We start from the raw sequence: 14,868 nt of genomic DNA, 5'->3' as shown, positions 1-14,868 counted from the left end.
GCATTGCACTTAAATCACAATTACAAAACCTTCCTTTTGTGCATCCACCGTCTGATTGCTTTCAGGCTGCAGCAGTCACATGATTAGATTTTATTTTGCTGCATGCACCTCTTCTGAAGCCAGTACACCACCAGATGCTTGTTTTAAAATTTGTTGCCCAAATCCGCCCGCCAGGCTAAAACCATTTGCTCTGCACACGTTATTGTTCCAGAGCGTGGTACACTCAATTAAACCAGGCATGTAAAACAGAATGCAAATCAGTTGCTGTTTGTGCCCTCATTTGAGTCAGGTCGGGTCGCTGTATGACGCACCACCCAGTCTTCTGCCCTGTTTTGAATGCAGCTCTGGGCTTCAACTTGGTGTCTGCTGCCTCTCCCAGTCTGCTTCATGAGTTACAACTGCTATAATTATCCCATTCTCGAAGTTTAGACAACTGCTTTGAACCTATCTAGCCAAACTTTAAAAAAAAGTTTGAAACTGAATATACAGAAAGCAAGTTAGATAGAATGGGGTGTTATATACATGAGAGTTGGAGAAAACTACCCGCTCAAGATGGCTCAAATATGAGGCCAAACTCTTAAGAAGCAATGTTCCAAGCAGTTCCCCATTTTTGAATGAACAAAAGAATCACAAAATGTTTCTTTGATTTTGAACAAAATCAAAGTTTGATGAAGTTTTGAAGCTCTAAACATTCAAGTCCTCAAGTAAAGAGTAGAATTTCAAAATTTGCTGATCATACCAAACATGGAGGAGGGGTAAACAGTGAGGATAATATGAACTGCCTGCAACAGAACATAGACAGGCTAGCAGAATGGACAGGAAAGTGGCAGATGGAATAAAAACAAAGTGCTGGAAATATTCAGTAGGTCAGGCAGCATCTGTGGAGAGAGAAGCAGAGTTTACGTTTCTGGTCTGTGACCTTTCATCAGTGGCAGATGGAATTTAATACAGACAAGTGTGAGGTTATGCATTTTGGCAGAAGGGATAGGGTGAGGCAATATAGACTTAATGGCACAGTTCTAAAGAGAGTGCAGGAGCAGAGGGCCCTGGGGCTGCATGTGCATTGATCTTTGAAGGTGGCAGGACATATTGAGACAGTGATTAGTAAAATATATGGGTTCTTGGGCTTCATAAATAGAGGCATAGAGTACAAAAGCAGGAAAATTATGCTGAACCTTTATAAAGCCCAACTAAAGTATTGCGTCCAGTTCTGGTCACCACACTTTAGGAAAGATGTGAGTGTCCTTAAGAGGGTGCAGAGCAGATTTACCAGAATGGTTCCAGGGATGGAGGATTTTAGTTACAAGGTTAGGTTGGAAAAGCTGGGGTTGTTCGCACTGGAGCAGAGGAGATTTGATAGAGGTGTACAAGATTATAACAGGCTTAGATAAATTAGACAAGGAAGAACTGTTCCCTTTAACTGATGGTACTAGGACTAGGGGACACAAATTGAAGGTTCTGGGGAAGAGATGAAGGGGGAATGTGAGGAAGAACTTTTTTATGCAGCGAGTGGTAATGACCTGGAACTTGTTCCCTATGAGGGTGGTGGAAAGAGACAATCACTGATTTCAAAAGAAAATTGTATGGTCACTTGAAGGAAATCAACTTGCAGGGTTATAGGGATTGAGCGGGGACATGGGATTGACTTGATTGCTCTGTGGAGAGCTGGCATGGACACGATGAGCCGAATGACCTCCTTCTATGCAGTAAATGACTCTAAACTCTGCTGAGGGGGGGGGGGGGGGTCCAATTTTCTTTAACTCAGCAAGTCTCTTGAATGCTTTTGAAGCAAAGAGGCTTAACTGACAACAAGGGTGATAGATAAGAGTGGAATGAAGCAGAAGCCAGTGGCTAAATATTTTTTCCAATTCCATCTTTTAAAAGGAGCTTTACAGTTTGGTCCACAAACCAATTGGATTTTGTACAAGTAATTAAATCTTGATAAACAAGAGTCTCCAAACTTAGTTGTAGAGTTTTATGTTTCGATCAGGCAGAGGAAAAACAGACCAATCTGCAACTAATTCAGAACATCTGAGTTGAATTTACTGTGCAATTGGATATTTTCACAGTTAGTTTGGAAGTTGATCTTGCTGGAAATTATTTCTAAATTTAACTGTTAATTTATCAAGTCAGAATGACATTTTTTCTAAACTGCGATAACTGTTATGAAAGGCACAAATTAGTCAGCTATCTCAGGAGCTGAAAACATTATTTTGCATGTTTAAGATAAAAGTGTCTGCAAAACAACCATACACAAAATAGAGCATGACAGCCCCCCACTTTACTTTCATTTTTAGTCATTTTTAGTTATTTTTTCTTCCTTTTTTTTTTGCATTCCTTTTTACATTTTTTACAATCTTTTTTTGCATTTATTTCATTTCATCTTAGTTTGTTCAGTTTGCTTACCCACTGTTTTTTTCAGGTTGTTTTTCTTCAGGTTTGCACTTGCTGATGTTCAATATTCAGTATATTCACACCTAATCTGTACTAATGCTTTGTCTTTCAACACACCATTAAACATATTGTTTGCCTTTGCTCCGTGACCTTTTGGTCAGCTATGTGGCCTGGTCCAATCTGCACCTTCTCCTTTGTTATCTCTTGCCCAATCCCCACCTCACTTGTTTATAATCTGTGACTTTTCTAATATTTGTCAGTTCCGAAGAAGGGTCACTGACCCGAAACGTTAACTCTGCTTCTCTTTCCACAGATGCTGCCAGACCTGCTGAGTGAATCCAGCATTTCTTGTTTTTGATACACAAAATAGGATTGGCTTTTCAGGTGCTCGTCACAGGATGTTTCATCGATATTACAGTTTGAGATGCTACTTTACCTGCTTTCACCAGAAACTTAGGATGAGCTTCAAACTCCTGAATAAAACATTCTAGCTCCTGTGCTTACACTGCATGCAGAGATGGGGGGAGGGGGACCTGGTAGGAAACGAGCCATCATTTATTTTAAATTATATTACCAGTTACATTGAAACTGCTCAGCTATGCAAAAACTTTGGCTGTTTCAACACAGCAAAGAAAGACTTGCATTATATAGTGCCCTTTCACAACCTCCCAAAGTGCTTTACAGCCAATGATGTACTTTTGAAGTGTTTCCACGAACAACAATGCGATAATGGTCAGATAATCTGTTTTTACCAATGTCGATTGAGGATAAATATTTGCCAGGACATCGGGGATAATTCCCCTGCTCTTCTTTGAAATAGTGCCATGGATCCAATGTGTCCACCCGAGGGGGCAGACAGGTGACCTGTCATCAAGTCCATTAGATAGAAAGCCCACTTTAGATTGAAAGTCCTGGCTTAACTGGAAAAGTCTTTTTACATTATCTGCTTTGATAAAACTGAAATAATCCAGTTAAATGAATGAAGGATTAAATTTTTTAAATCATCTGTATAGTTAGAATAGCCATACTGACTTCAGCCCAAGTGCAGAGCTAACAAAGATAGGATTAGATGAAGTAGGGTAGGAAGAGGTTCAAGTGGAGCACAAACAAGTTGGCCCAAATGGCCTGTTTTCCGTGCTGTAAATTCTATGTAACATTCCAAAGCAAATGCACCAACTCTTGCACACCTTCCATAAGGAAGTAATGATCTTGAAGATGGCCGGAAAAGACTATGCACACCTATGCAATACTGCAGAGGATGGAACATGGCATGAAGTAGGGCCTAAAATGCAATTTTCTCTGTAAATGTGATGTTGCTGAGTGCAAGAGTTTGAGCTGATTGCAAGAAGTTCCACTCCTCTAACATCTGTTCTTTCTTCTGTAATTTGTGACCTTTGCTTACTTGTAGAACAGCTCTCAATCATGACTGCAAAGACAGATTGTGTCACCAACAAAGCCCATCCTAATTTTATAGGAAGCTAAGTGAGTGATGACAGCATTAAGGTCGATTTTTGCTGGGGCAGCTATTTGATTTGATCTTTTCAGTGTTGAAAGTGACACACCAATTGGCAAGCCTGCACCCAGATTTTTTTTGTATTTCCATGGCAACAATTGCTTGTCCTTCAGGTGAGCACCGCCCCACTTATCATTTTCAGTAGGAAGATCATTTTGGACAATCTCCAAGAGATTTTCATGATGAGGATGTGGTCCCAAGTACAGAGTAGTAGACGCAGTGAGAAGAATGAACAATTACAGATCTGGCATGCATGGCTTCTGAGCAAGTCAAATATCTCATCCGATGCATAAGAATCCAGCTACACAATGAAGAATGATCTTTCCATATGTCACTGAATCATCTATAACGATTAAAGGTGACTACTCTGACATAATACTGAGTGTCGCTCCACATGTTTAGAGAGTCACAGGTAGATGAGTTTTCTTTGATACTCAATTGTCTTGTTATTTGATAGTCCCTCCAACTGTCCTGGCGTGATTGCCTTCAAAACCAGAGAATTCCCTTTCCCCAAGACGTAAGCCTTGATATATTGTCTTCCAAATAGAGAGTATCTTAAAAGAAAGCTATTTGTGCTCTCCAGAAGAAAAGTTTGACTGAAACAGCTGACAGAGAGCAGGTACTGAAACAAGCAGAACAGGTCAACTCAAATCAAGGAGCGTGACGGCCCCAGGGACCACGCTCAAAATACAGCTCAAATTAGAAGCAAAGTTTCGACCTGAATGCTTTCAGCTGTCTGGGCCTAAAACTCAAGAATTTCCCTCCCTAAACATCTCTGCCTCTCTACTGCTCTCTCCTTCTTTATTACCCTCCTTAAAACTTAGCTCTTTGACCAAGCTTTTGGTCATCTGATCTAATATCTCACAGGGCTCAATGTCAACTTTTTTGATAAATCGCTCCTGTGAAGTGCCTTGGGACTTTTTACTACATTAAAGGTACCATATGAATACATGTTGTTGTTCTCTGGACAAACCAAATGTAAATCACATGTAAAAAGCAACACCGGAGGAAATGTCATAGAATGTATCTTTCTGTGCAGCAACAATTTTTATAGTAGCATTGACAAATTGTGCTCTCAGAATAATAGAAAACCCGAGTTAAATTGTTTGTAGAGTGCAGCCTATTTATGTAGAAGCGTGTCAAGTGAGTTAGGGAATAGCATATATATCATTGTCTAGGAACAAAATTGGATAGATTGGAGAAGTTGGCACTTTTTTTCCTTGGAGAAGAGAAGGTTGAGAGAAGATTTGATAGAGGTATTCAAAATCATGAGGGATCTGGACAGAGTAGACAGGAAAAAACTGTTCCCACTCACGAAAGGATCAAGAACGAGAGGGCACAGATTTAAGGTAATTGGCAAAAGAAGCAATGGCAACGGACGAAAAACTTTTTCACGCAGCGAGTGGTTAGGATCTGAAATGCAGTGCAGAGTGTGTGGTGGAGGCAGGATCAATTGAGGCATTCAAAAGGGAATTAGATAGTTATCTGAAAAGGAAGAATGTGCAGGGTTATGGGGAGAAGGAAAGGGAATGGCACTAGGTGAATTCCTTCTGCGTTGTAACAATTGTGATTCTGTGGGGAAAAAAAGCAACCCACTCAGAATGAATTTTCCTGGCAGATGTTGGTTCACCTGATACTGACAATCCCCAATCTTTAACCAAAAACTGCAAACATTGAGATATGCTTCTACCAAAATCTTAGCAGTTGAGACAATTCCAAATCAAGTTAACAAGGAAATCCTTCCTCATTTTTATTGGTTTGAAAGCACTAGATTCCTGCACGCGTGGCATCAGCAGAAAGATGCTTTTGTCGTCTCAAGACTCATCAAACCCATCATAGAATTTTACAGCCCATGATGCCTTTGTCAGCTCTTTGAAAGAGCTATCCAATTAGTTCCACTCACCTATGTTCTTTCCCCATAGCCCTGCAATATCCTCCCCTTCAAGTATTCATCCAATTCCCTTTTGTAAGATACTAACTGCTTTCTACTCGGAGCCAAGAATCCCTCTGTGGATTGGTTGAGGATTGGGCCGAATTAGATCTTACTGAACTGCTGGGATTACAATGACTTTGCATGTAAGAAGAACGCCAAAGTTATGGTGCTCCATTATGGATCAAATTTCTGAGTAGAATATAGGAGGTGGAAAACTGAACTTAGTGACATCCTGATGGACATTTGAAAGCGCAGAATATGGGACTTGAGCCAAGGAACTTGGACAAGGCTAATGCAGTACCAATTTATAAAATGTGATGAAGGATAACCCATAACTTGCATTTATGTAGCACATTTCACAACCTCATGGTGTCCAAAAGTGCTTTTCTATTTGAGTGCAGTACGTTTACTTAGTGTAGTCACTGGTCTAATGTAGGAAATGCGAATGCCAATTTGTACACAGCAAGATCCCAAAAACAGCATCGTGATAACTACCAGATAATCTGGGGTTTTTAGTGATGTTAGTTGAGGGATAAATATTGGCTAGAACAATGGGGAGAACTCCCTTACTCTTCTTTGAAATAATGCCAAGGGATCTTTTGGACAGAGCCTTGGTTTAATATTTCATCTGAGACACGGACCCCTGACGTGTGCAGCACTCCCTTGGTACTGCCTGGAAGTGTGTCAGCCTAGATTATGTGCTCAAGTCTCTGGAGTAATCTTGAACTCACAACCTACTGACTCAGGGGCAAGAGTGCTACCACTGAGTCACCTCTGACAGCCAATCAATGCACATGACAATAGTCTTCAAAATTGTTCAGCTCTAACAACCCACCTTGCAATGCTTCAGCACACATTTCATGAGATTAGGACATTCAGCTAATGCCTAAATAAAGCTACCTGGCTGCAATGCGGTGTTAACCAGCACAGCATGTACTGTTACAAAGGCAAAATGCTGCCAGTGCTGGAAATCTGAAATAAAAACAAAAAAAACTCAGGAGGTCAGGCAACATCTGTGGAGAGAGAAACAGTTAACGTTTAAGGTCAGTGACCTATCACCAAAGTTGTGAGTTCAGACAAGAGGTCATGATGTAAAATGTCAACTGTGCTTCTCATTCTGCAGATGCTACCTGACCTGTCTCTCTTCAAGATTTTCTGTTTCTATTACAGCATGTACTGTGGTTCGTACAAATGGGAATTGGATAAATACTTGAAAGGGAACAATTGCAGGGCTATGGGTCTAGTTAGATAGCTCTTTCAAAGAGACGGCAGAGGCACGATGGGCCACATGGCCTCCTTCTATGCTGTATCATTCTACATGCCAAAAAGGCCAACTAAAACTAAAACTGGACTCCAAAACTAGCAGCTTTCAGACTATCTCTAAATTAGTCTTCTTGTCATGATTTATGGTCTGTCTTCCTTAGAAAATAGTAGTATTCTTGGATGCTATTATATTCAGACACGCCAACTGTGCTCTGCCGAATGCTCAGATCACTGGAGTTGCCAGATTTAAGTAGTTGCTGACCTAGAGTTTTCAACTGTAAAGCCAATGGTAATGTTTGATTTAATGGATGACTGTCTGCATTATGTTCAGAAAACCCAGGCCATGAATGTTGAATAAATTGAGGACATTGGTGGCCGCTTTCTATTGCTGACTATGGGTGTTAAATCTCCGATTAGAAGGAACGCAACAGCATTCTCACCACTCTCTGGGTAAAGAAGTTTCTCCTGAATTCCCTACTGGATTTATTAGTGACCATCCCCCAGGTGGAAACATCATCTCTGCGTCTACCCTATCAAACAGCTTCATAATATTAAATACCACCACTTAGCCTTCTCTTTTCTAGAGAAAAGAAACCCAGCCTGCTCAATTTTTCCTGAAAGGTATAATCTCTCAGTTTTGGTATCATCTTTGTAAACCTTTTTTCCACCTTCTCGATATCTTTTGTATTATATGGAGACCAGAACTGTGCACGCTAAGTGCGGATATAGCCAAGTTCCAATACAACTTCACTGCTTTCAATTCTATTCCTTTCGAAATTAACCCTGGTGCTTTGTTTGAATTAAGCAGTACACTCAATCCTATTTTACAGCACAGATCATTGTACTGCTATGATAGAGGCTAATAATCAACGCAGAACATTCTGTGCAATGCAAATTCAAGTTGAAGCTGTAAGGATCAAACATGATTATAACAATACCGTGTTCCTGCTATCTTCTTCCATCCATGGGCAACCAGCAAACAAAACCCCATGCTCGGTACGTAAAGCACGCGCTCTGCTACCACAAAGCCAACAGGGAAGAACAAGTTTGATGCCGGAATGAATGGCAACACCAGGAAAGAAAGTGCCTGGAAAGAGAGAGCAATGTTTGAGCCACATAAATAATTCCTATCCTGTAGAATTAAACGTCAAACAACAAGCATCACTTATACAGGCCTTTAGCAAACAAAATGGTACGGCGGAACATAGGAGTAGGAATAGGCCATTCAGCCCATCAAAACTGCTCAATACAATCATGGCTGATCATCCACTTCAATGTCTTTTTCCCACACTATCCCCATATCTCTTTTTTTTGAGCAGCGATGTCGAAGACACTACCAAACACTGCTGAATTGTCCTCAGTGCCCCGAGGATAGGGAATGCAAAATTCCTGATCACACACAAGTGATCACTGCTGGAAAATGCAAATGAGTGGGTGTTTGCGAGGTCAAGACTAGATCGATCAGTTATAATGCCCCTTCATCACCAAACAGCCTGCTCACTGTTTACTATGTAGATTTATACATATAAAATGATGAATTGGCTAAGGGACCAGAAGGTTGTTGGTGGCATTATAACTGGAGCATAACTGGACAAAAAACAGTGGGAGACATTTAAAGAAACAATTCAAAATGTTCAACAAAAATACATTCCATTAAAAAAAGACAAAAACTCAGCAAGAAAGATCCATCCATTGCCTACTTTAAAAAAATGTATTCATGGGATGTGAGCATCGTTGGCAAGGCCAGCATTTATTGCCCATCCCCAATTGCCCTTGAGAAGGTGGTAGTGAACTGCCTTCTTGAACCACTGCAATCCTTGGAGGGTAGGTACACCCACAGTGCTGTTAGGAAGGGAGTCCCAGGATTTTGACCAGCAACAGTGAAACAGTTCCAAGTCAGGATGGTGAGTGGCTTGGAGAGGAACTTGCAGGTTGTGGTGTTCCCATGCATCTGCTGCCCTTGTCCTTCTAGGTGGTAGAGGTCACAGGTTTGGAACGTGCCGCGGGGAGTTGCTGCAGTGCATCTTGTAGATGGTACACACTGCTGCCACTGTGCCTTGGTGGTGAAGGGAGTGAATGTTGAAGGTGGTCGATGGGGTGCCATCAAGCCGGTTGCTTTGTCCTGGATGGTGTCATGCTTCTTGAGTGTTGGTGGAGCTGCACCATCCAGGCAAGTGGAGGGAATTCCATCACAATCCTGACTTGTGCCTTGCAGATGATGGACAGGCACTGGGGAGTCAGGAGGTGAGTTACATGCTGCAGAATTCCCAGCCTCTGATCTCAGGAAGTTAAGAATAGTATTAGATTAAAAAAAGAGGCTTATAACGCTTTGGGAAGCGCTGAAGTCTTGAAAGGTTCTACAGCAATACAAATCGTCCTCCGCCTGTGCCGCACCACCCCTCCACTGCTTATTTTACACCATCGGTTTTCCCTGCTATTTGAAACTTAGAACAAAACAAAACTGAGTCACTTCTGTGACCTCGACATTAGCAGTTTACAGCTGTGAAACTGAACTACTACTTACTTTGATTTATTTATTTGTTCTCAGGAAGTAGTTAATGTGAACTAGTTGCTCTGGTTGTTTTACAACCAGGTGGCCTTATGAAAGCATTTTAGAATCAGACACACTATGTCACAAAGCCATTCCGGACTGGACCTGGTAGTACTGGCACAGTAGGAGACAGGTGACCAAAAAAAGCATTGTTAAAGAGTTAGGTCTTAAGGAGTGACTTAAAGGAGGGGAGAAAGAGAGGTGGAGAGACAGATAAACGTAGAGAGGGAGTTCCAGAGCTATGGCCTAAGCAGTTGAAGGTATGGCTGCCAATGGTGGAGCAATGAAAATCAGGAATGTGCAAGAGACCAGAATTAGAGGAGCACAAATATCTCAGAGGGCTGTAGGGCTAGAGGAAATGGGGGAGAGGGCGAGGCCATAGAGGGATTTGAAAACTTAAAATGCAGCCACTGCTGCACCATTTCCACTGGCCAGGACATACACCCACACATCTGCCTACTCTTCATCCCTCCTCCGCCCCCAAACTAAGCACTATGACCAAGATATGGGAACTTGTCAAGAAATTTGCAGCTAAAAAGAAAAGATAAGAAACCTAGAATCTGTAACATGAAGCACACAGAGTATTCATTATAAATTGAAGAGATTTGTTTAATTTGCTGATCAAGGTGATGGCTGCATGAATAAGCACATTTCCCTTTTAGGAACCAGTGCTCAAGGGCAATAATAAAGAAAGAACATAAACTTTCATGACCTCAGAATGCTCCAAAGCACTTTACAACCAATGAAGTATTTTTGAAATTTAGTCACGAGTATAATAGTACTTAAGCACTTTCAAACTAAGGGAACACGGTCAGATGAATAACAAAGCTTCATGTCTCTCATCCCAACAACGTTTCTTAAAGTGAAGCTCAGAAGACTCATCCTTCACATCCTTATTACACAAGTGTAAATTTTCCCATTTTCATTAACAACCATTTTTATGGCTTGAGAGATTTGGGTTATACTGTGAAAACTAAATCCAGCTCACCTTACAGCAGAGGAGATTGAAAGGAAATTTGGTAGAGATGTTCAAAATCATGAGGAGTCTAGAGCTAGTAAATAGAGAGAAAATATTCCTATGCTGGAGGAATATTCAATTGTGGTCTTGAAGAGGGAATTAGATAAGCACATGAAGGGAAATGGCGGGGCGTGGGACTAGAGAAAGGTACTGTATAACATTAATGGAGGGGGGGGGGGGGGGGGGGGGGAGGCCACAGTGGTCTCTTGAACTAGTTTTGATTGCCTAAAGGAGTCAGAGAGGAATTTCACACATTTTCCTCCCAAAATGATCTGGGTTTTTCGCTTCTCCCAGGAGATCACATGGATTCAGATGAGGAGCTTGAAACAGTGTGTATATTGTGATGTACAAGGTATTGCAATTGTGTGGGACAGGCTGGATGGACCAGAGGGGCTTTTCTTGTTTGTCATTTTTCGTATGCTCCTTCTCCTTTTGTCTGGCTGTTGGGTGGGAGGGCCTTTAAGCTGCCTACTCTCTGGAGCTCCTTGCCATCACCCCAATGGCACATCAACTTGCTCTCCGCCTTGATTAAAAAAAACTTTTTTTCTGGTTAGGCATCAATTCAACAAGCAATTATTCTTCTTCTAAGTGTCTTAGGACCTTTTTTTGTTGATGTTGAAAGCTCCTATAGAAATGGAAGATGCTGTTGAATGATTCAGAGTGACTGGAAAGTTGCAGATTGACTGAAGCCTCAGGGAGATGTTTGCCAAGTATTTTCTTAAATACAATGAAAGTGTTTATTTAAGCTGATTAGTGAGAAATGCAATTTTTTTTTTAAAGAAGAGTTCTATGGAGCAATTAGTAAATGTTTTGAGAGAATTTTAGTAGAAAAACAGCTGATGTAATATATTAAATTGTTACATGTGACAATCCAACTGTTACAAGAATGGATAAATAAATGTTTGGACAATGCATTTTTTAAAAATACTGTTACGACCAGGTGAGAAAGAGGTCTAGGGTTCCCTGTCAGCCTTCACCTGGTCTTACTGTAATAGGGTTTAATTTTAAACACACCGTATTTTTAGCTCCCCCTTGGTGAATCCTTGTTCACCGCTTTCCAATTATAAGGCAAAGAAACTAGCACAACAGGTTTTCTCAGGTTTAAAGAAGAAAAGTGAAATTTTATTAAACTTAAACTCTAATTTGGTTAACGCCTCCGGATATATGACGTGCCCATGCTAGCAGGCACACACGATACACACATGCAGATAGAGACAGAAAAAAAACAGAAGAAATAAAGTGGAAAAGTTTGAGGCAATATCTGAGGAGGTTTTTTGTTACGTATCTTCGAGCTCACTGTAGGGTCCCTGATTGTAGGTAGATCTTGCTTTTCGTTGGGGCCCAGTATTCTTCTTAAATCTTGTCCACTGTAGGAAACTTTTCGCTTGTGGGGTTCATGTGTCTTCAGTGGATTCAGAAGCTGCTGAGAAAGAGATGGGTGCAGGTAGACAGGCAGGAGAGGCTGTGGTGATCCAGCCAGGAGAGTTCTTCTCAGTTCAGGAGCATTCTGCTTTCTGCCCATACTGTCAGTTCAAACTGCACAATTCAGGAAAAAACCCAGACTGCCAAGCAAGTTAGTCATGTGACTAACTGGTTTGACCACATCTGTTTGTGGATTGTATTGGAGCAGGGAATAGCTCCTTTGTTCCAAACACTGTGCGTTAATATGCACATTTTTTTTTCCAGCCAAGGTCTGGCAGTCCTTGTAACAGGCCTCTTCTTCCCAGCAACAATTTGAAATTTAAGGTCCAGGTGGTGAAATTAATATGCCTCATTCTTGGCAGGTCTGCATGACAACATATATAGAAAAGCAGCAGCATATCCAAATCTGTAGAATGAAAATCATTTTGCAGCGGTATCATAGAAACTTACAGGACAGGAGGCCATTCAGCCCATCGTGCCTGTGCTGGCTCTTTGAAAACTATCTAATTAGTCCCACTCCCTTGCTCTTTCTCCATAGCCTTGAAAATGTTTCCTTTACAATTACACATCCAATTCCCTTTTGAAAAGTACATCTGAATATGATTCCACCACCCTGTCAGGCAGTGCACTCCAGATCACAACAATTCGATGCTCAAAAAAATTCACATCAGCCTCTCTGGTTCTGTTGCTAATTACCTTAAATCTGTGTCCTCTCCTGCCAGTGGAAACAGATTTTCTTTATTTATGTTATCAAAATACAGTAAATTATATGATTAGTAGGCTAGCTTCTGTACCTGCTCTTACCATTATTACAACTTGGGATGATTCTCCAGGATAGCGAAGACTATAATGTATCAGCAGAGCCATTAAACAGTAGAAAATGACTGCGAGGTTTCGAATATCCAAGACTGATTCCACAAGCGGGATAGTGCCCATTGTCCAGTCACAGCACAATTCCGACGGATTCAGGAGAAGCCAGCCATTCAAGGGCAAGAGGTAGTTGAAAGTGAGCTGCCTTACAGGGCTCGGACTGACAGCAGCTGGATTGTCAAACCTGCAATAGCAAATTAAATCATTAGCAAACTGTACAACAAAACCTGGTATCCATATAACAAAACCTACAGTTGCACAGTGCCTTTAACAAAGTAAAATGCCCCAGGCGCTTCACTGGGACAATATCTGACAAAATTTCACACTTGGTCACATAAGGAGAATTTAGGACAGGTGACCAAAAACTTGGTTAAAGAGCAAGGTTTTAAAGAGCATCTTAAAGCAGGACAGACAAGTAGAGGAAAAGGGAATTCAGCCCCTCGAGCCTGTTCTACCATTTAATGAAATCATGGCTGATTTGTATTTAACTCCATCCACCTGCCTTGGCTCCATATCCTTTTATACTTGTCTAGCAAAAATCTATTGACCTCAGATTTAAAATTAATTGAACTAGCATCTACCGCTTTCTGTGGAAGAGAGATCTATACATCTACTATCCATGGCCTGAAGAAGTGTTTCCTAACTTCTCTCCTGAATGACTTGGCTCTGATTTTATGGTTATGTCCTTCTGTTCTAGCCTTCCCCATCAGCAGAAAAAGTTTCTCTCCATCCACCTAATCATTCCTTTAAAAATCTTAAGAACCTCAATCAAATCAACCTTTAATCTTCTATATTCCAGGGAATACAAACTAGCTTGCTCGCCGAATTATAGTGGCTCCCAGCTAAGCAACGTCCAGTTAAGCAACACCTCGACTTTAAAATTCTCATCCTTGTTTTCAAATCCCTCCATAGTCTCACCTTATCTCTGTAACCCTCCCCACCTCTACAACCCTCTGAGTTTCTGTGCTCCTCTAATTCTGGCCTCTTGAGCATCCCTGATTTTAATCACTCTACCATTGGTGGCTGTGCCTTCAGCTGTCAAGGCCCTAAGCTCTGGAATTCCCTCCCCAAACCTCTCTGCCTCCCTTGCTTCTTTAAGGACACTGCTCAAAACCTACCTTTTTGATAAGATTTTGCTCATTTGACCCAATATCTCCTTATGTGGCTCGGTGTCTAATGTTGCTTTATAATGCTCCTGGATGTTTTTTTACTTAAAAGGCAGCACATAAATATAAGTTGTTTTTGTTGTAGTTTCTGTAATTTCCCTTCATAATTTAACCCTAGGATTCCTGGTAACTTGGTTTACGGAGGGAATTAAAGCGTTTAGGACCTAGATGGCTGGTAGTGCCTGATCGTGTTTCTTTGAAACCTTCCAAAGCATTCCACATACCATCACCCTGCAGTATCCATGAAATTCAGTGACTTGTTTTGTAATACAAAGTACCAGCAGCGATGAGATGAATGGCCTGTTTAACTATTATTTGGCTGTGTTGATTGAGCGAGAAATGTGGGCTGGGACACCAAAAGAATGTCATGGGTTCTTTCGACATTTGCCCAAACAGGCAGATCTGGCCTGGATTTAGCATCTCACGCAAGAATGGCACGTCTGATTTTGTAGCACTCGTTCAGTACTGCACTCAAGAATCAGTGTCGAGTGGTGTTCAAGCTCATAACTTTCTAATTCAGAAACAAAAGCATCAGCAACCGAGCCAAGCTGACATTTAAGACCGTATCAAGAATTTTCTGAAAAAGGTTAAGATTGCACTGCCTGACTGTATGTTAAAATATTTAAAATGTTTTGGGCGTTAAGGCTACAAGGCATGCTTTAAAGTAATATAAATGTAATTGCAATAATATCCTTTCTAACTTTCACTTTGCAAGTTACAGGCCCTGGCAGACTAAGA

General features: G+C 41.1%; 2 protein-coding genes across 4 annotated transcripts in view; one reads left to right on the top strand and one right to left on the bottom strand.

Moving 5' to 3' along the window:
* cep290 (centrosomal protein 290) overlaps positions 1-14,868 on the top strand; it is a 249,852-nt gene that overhangs the window by 52,046 nt on the left and 182,938 nt on the right. The gene's annotated exons all lie outside the window — the stretch shown is intronic.
* The window catches only part of tmtc3 (transmembrane O-mannosyltransferase targeting cadherins 3), a 73,947-nt gene that overhangs the window by 23,745 nt on the left and 35,334 nt on the right, over positions 1-14,868 (bottom strand). For both annotated transcript variants that reach the window (XM_068050265.1, XM_068050266.1), the window contains exons 7-8: positions 12,899-13,148; positions 8,042-8,190 (exon numbers count right to left, since the gene is read on the bottom strand). In XM_068050265.1, the coding sequence (XP_067906366.1) occupies positions 8,042-8,190; positions 12,899-13,148 (399 nt within the window). The remainder of the gene's footprint in view (positions 1-8,041; positions 8,191-12,898; positions 13,149-14,868) is intronic.

The sequence above is a fragment of the Heterodontus francisci genome, chromosome 18 (genome assembly GCF_036365525.1).
Source record: "Heterodontus francisci isolate sHetFra1 chromosome 18, sHetFra1.hap1, whole genome shotgun sequence".
NCBI classification, from domain to species: domain Eukaryota; kingdom Metazoa; phylum Chordata; class Chondrichthyes; order Heterodontiformes; family Heterodontidae; genus Heterodontus; species Heterodontus francisci.
The sequence above is the reverse complement of the archived record's forward strand: the minus strand, read 5'-3'. Positions and strand labels throughout refer to the sequence as shown.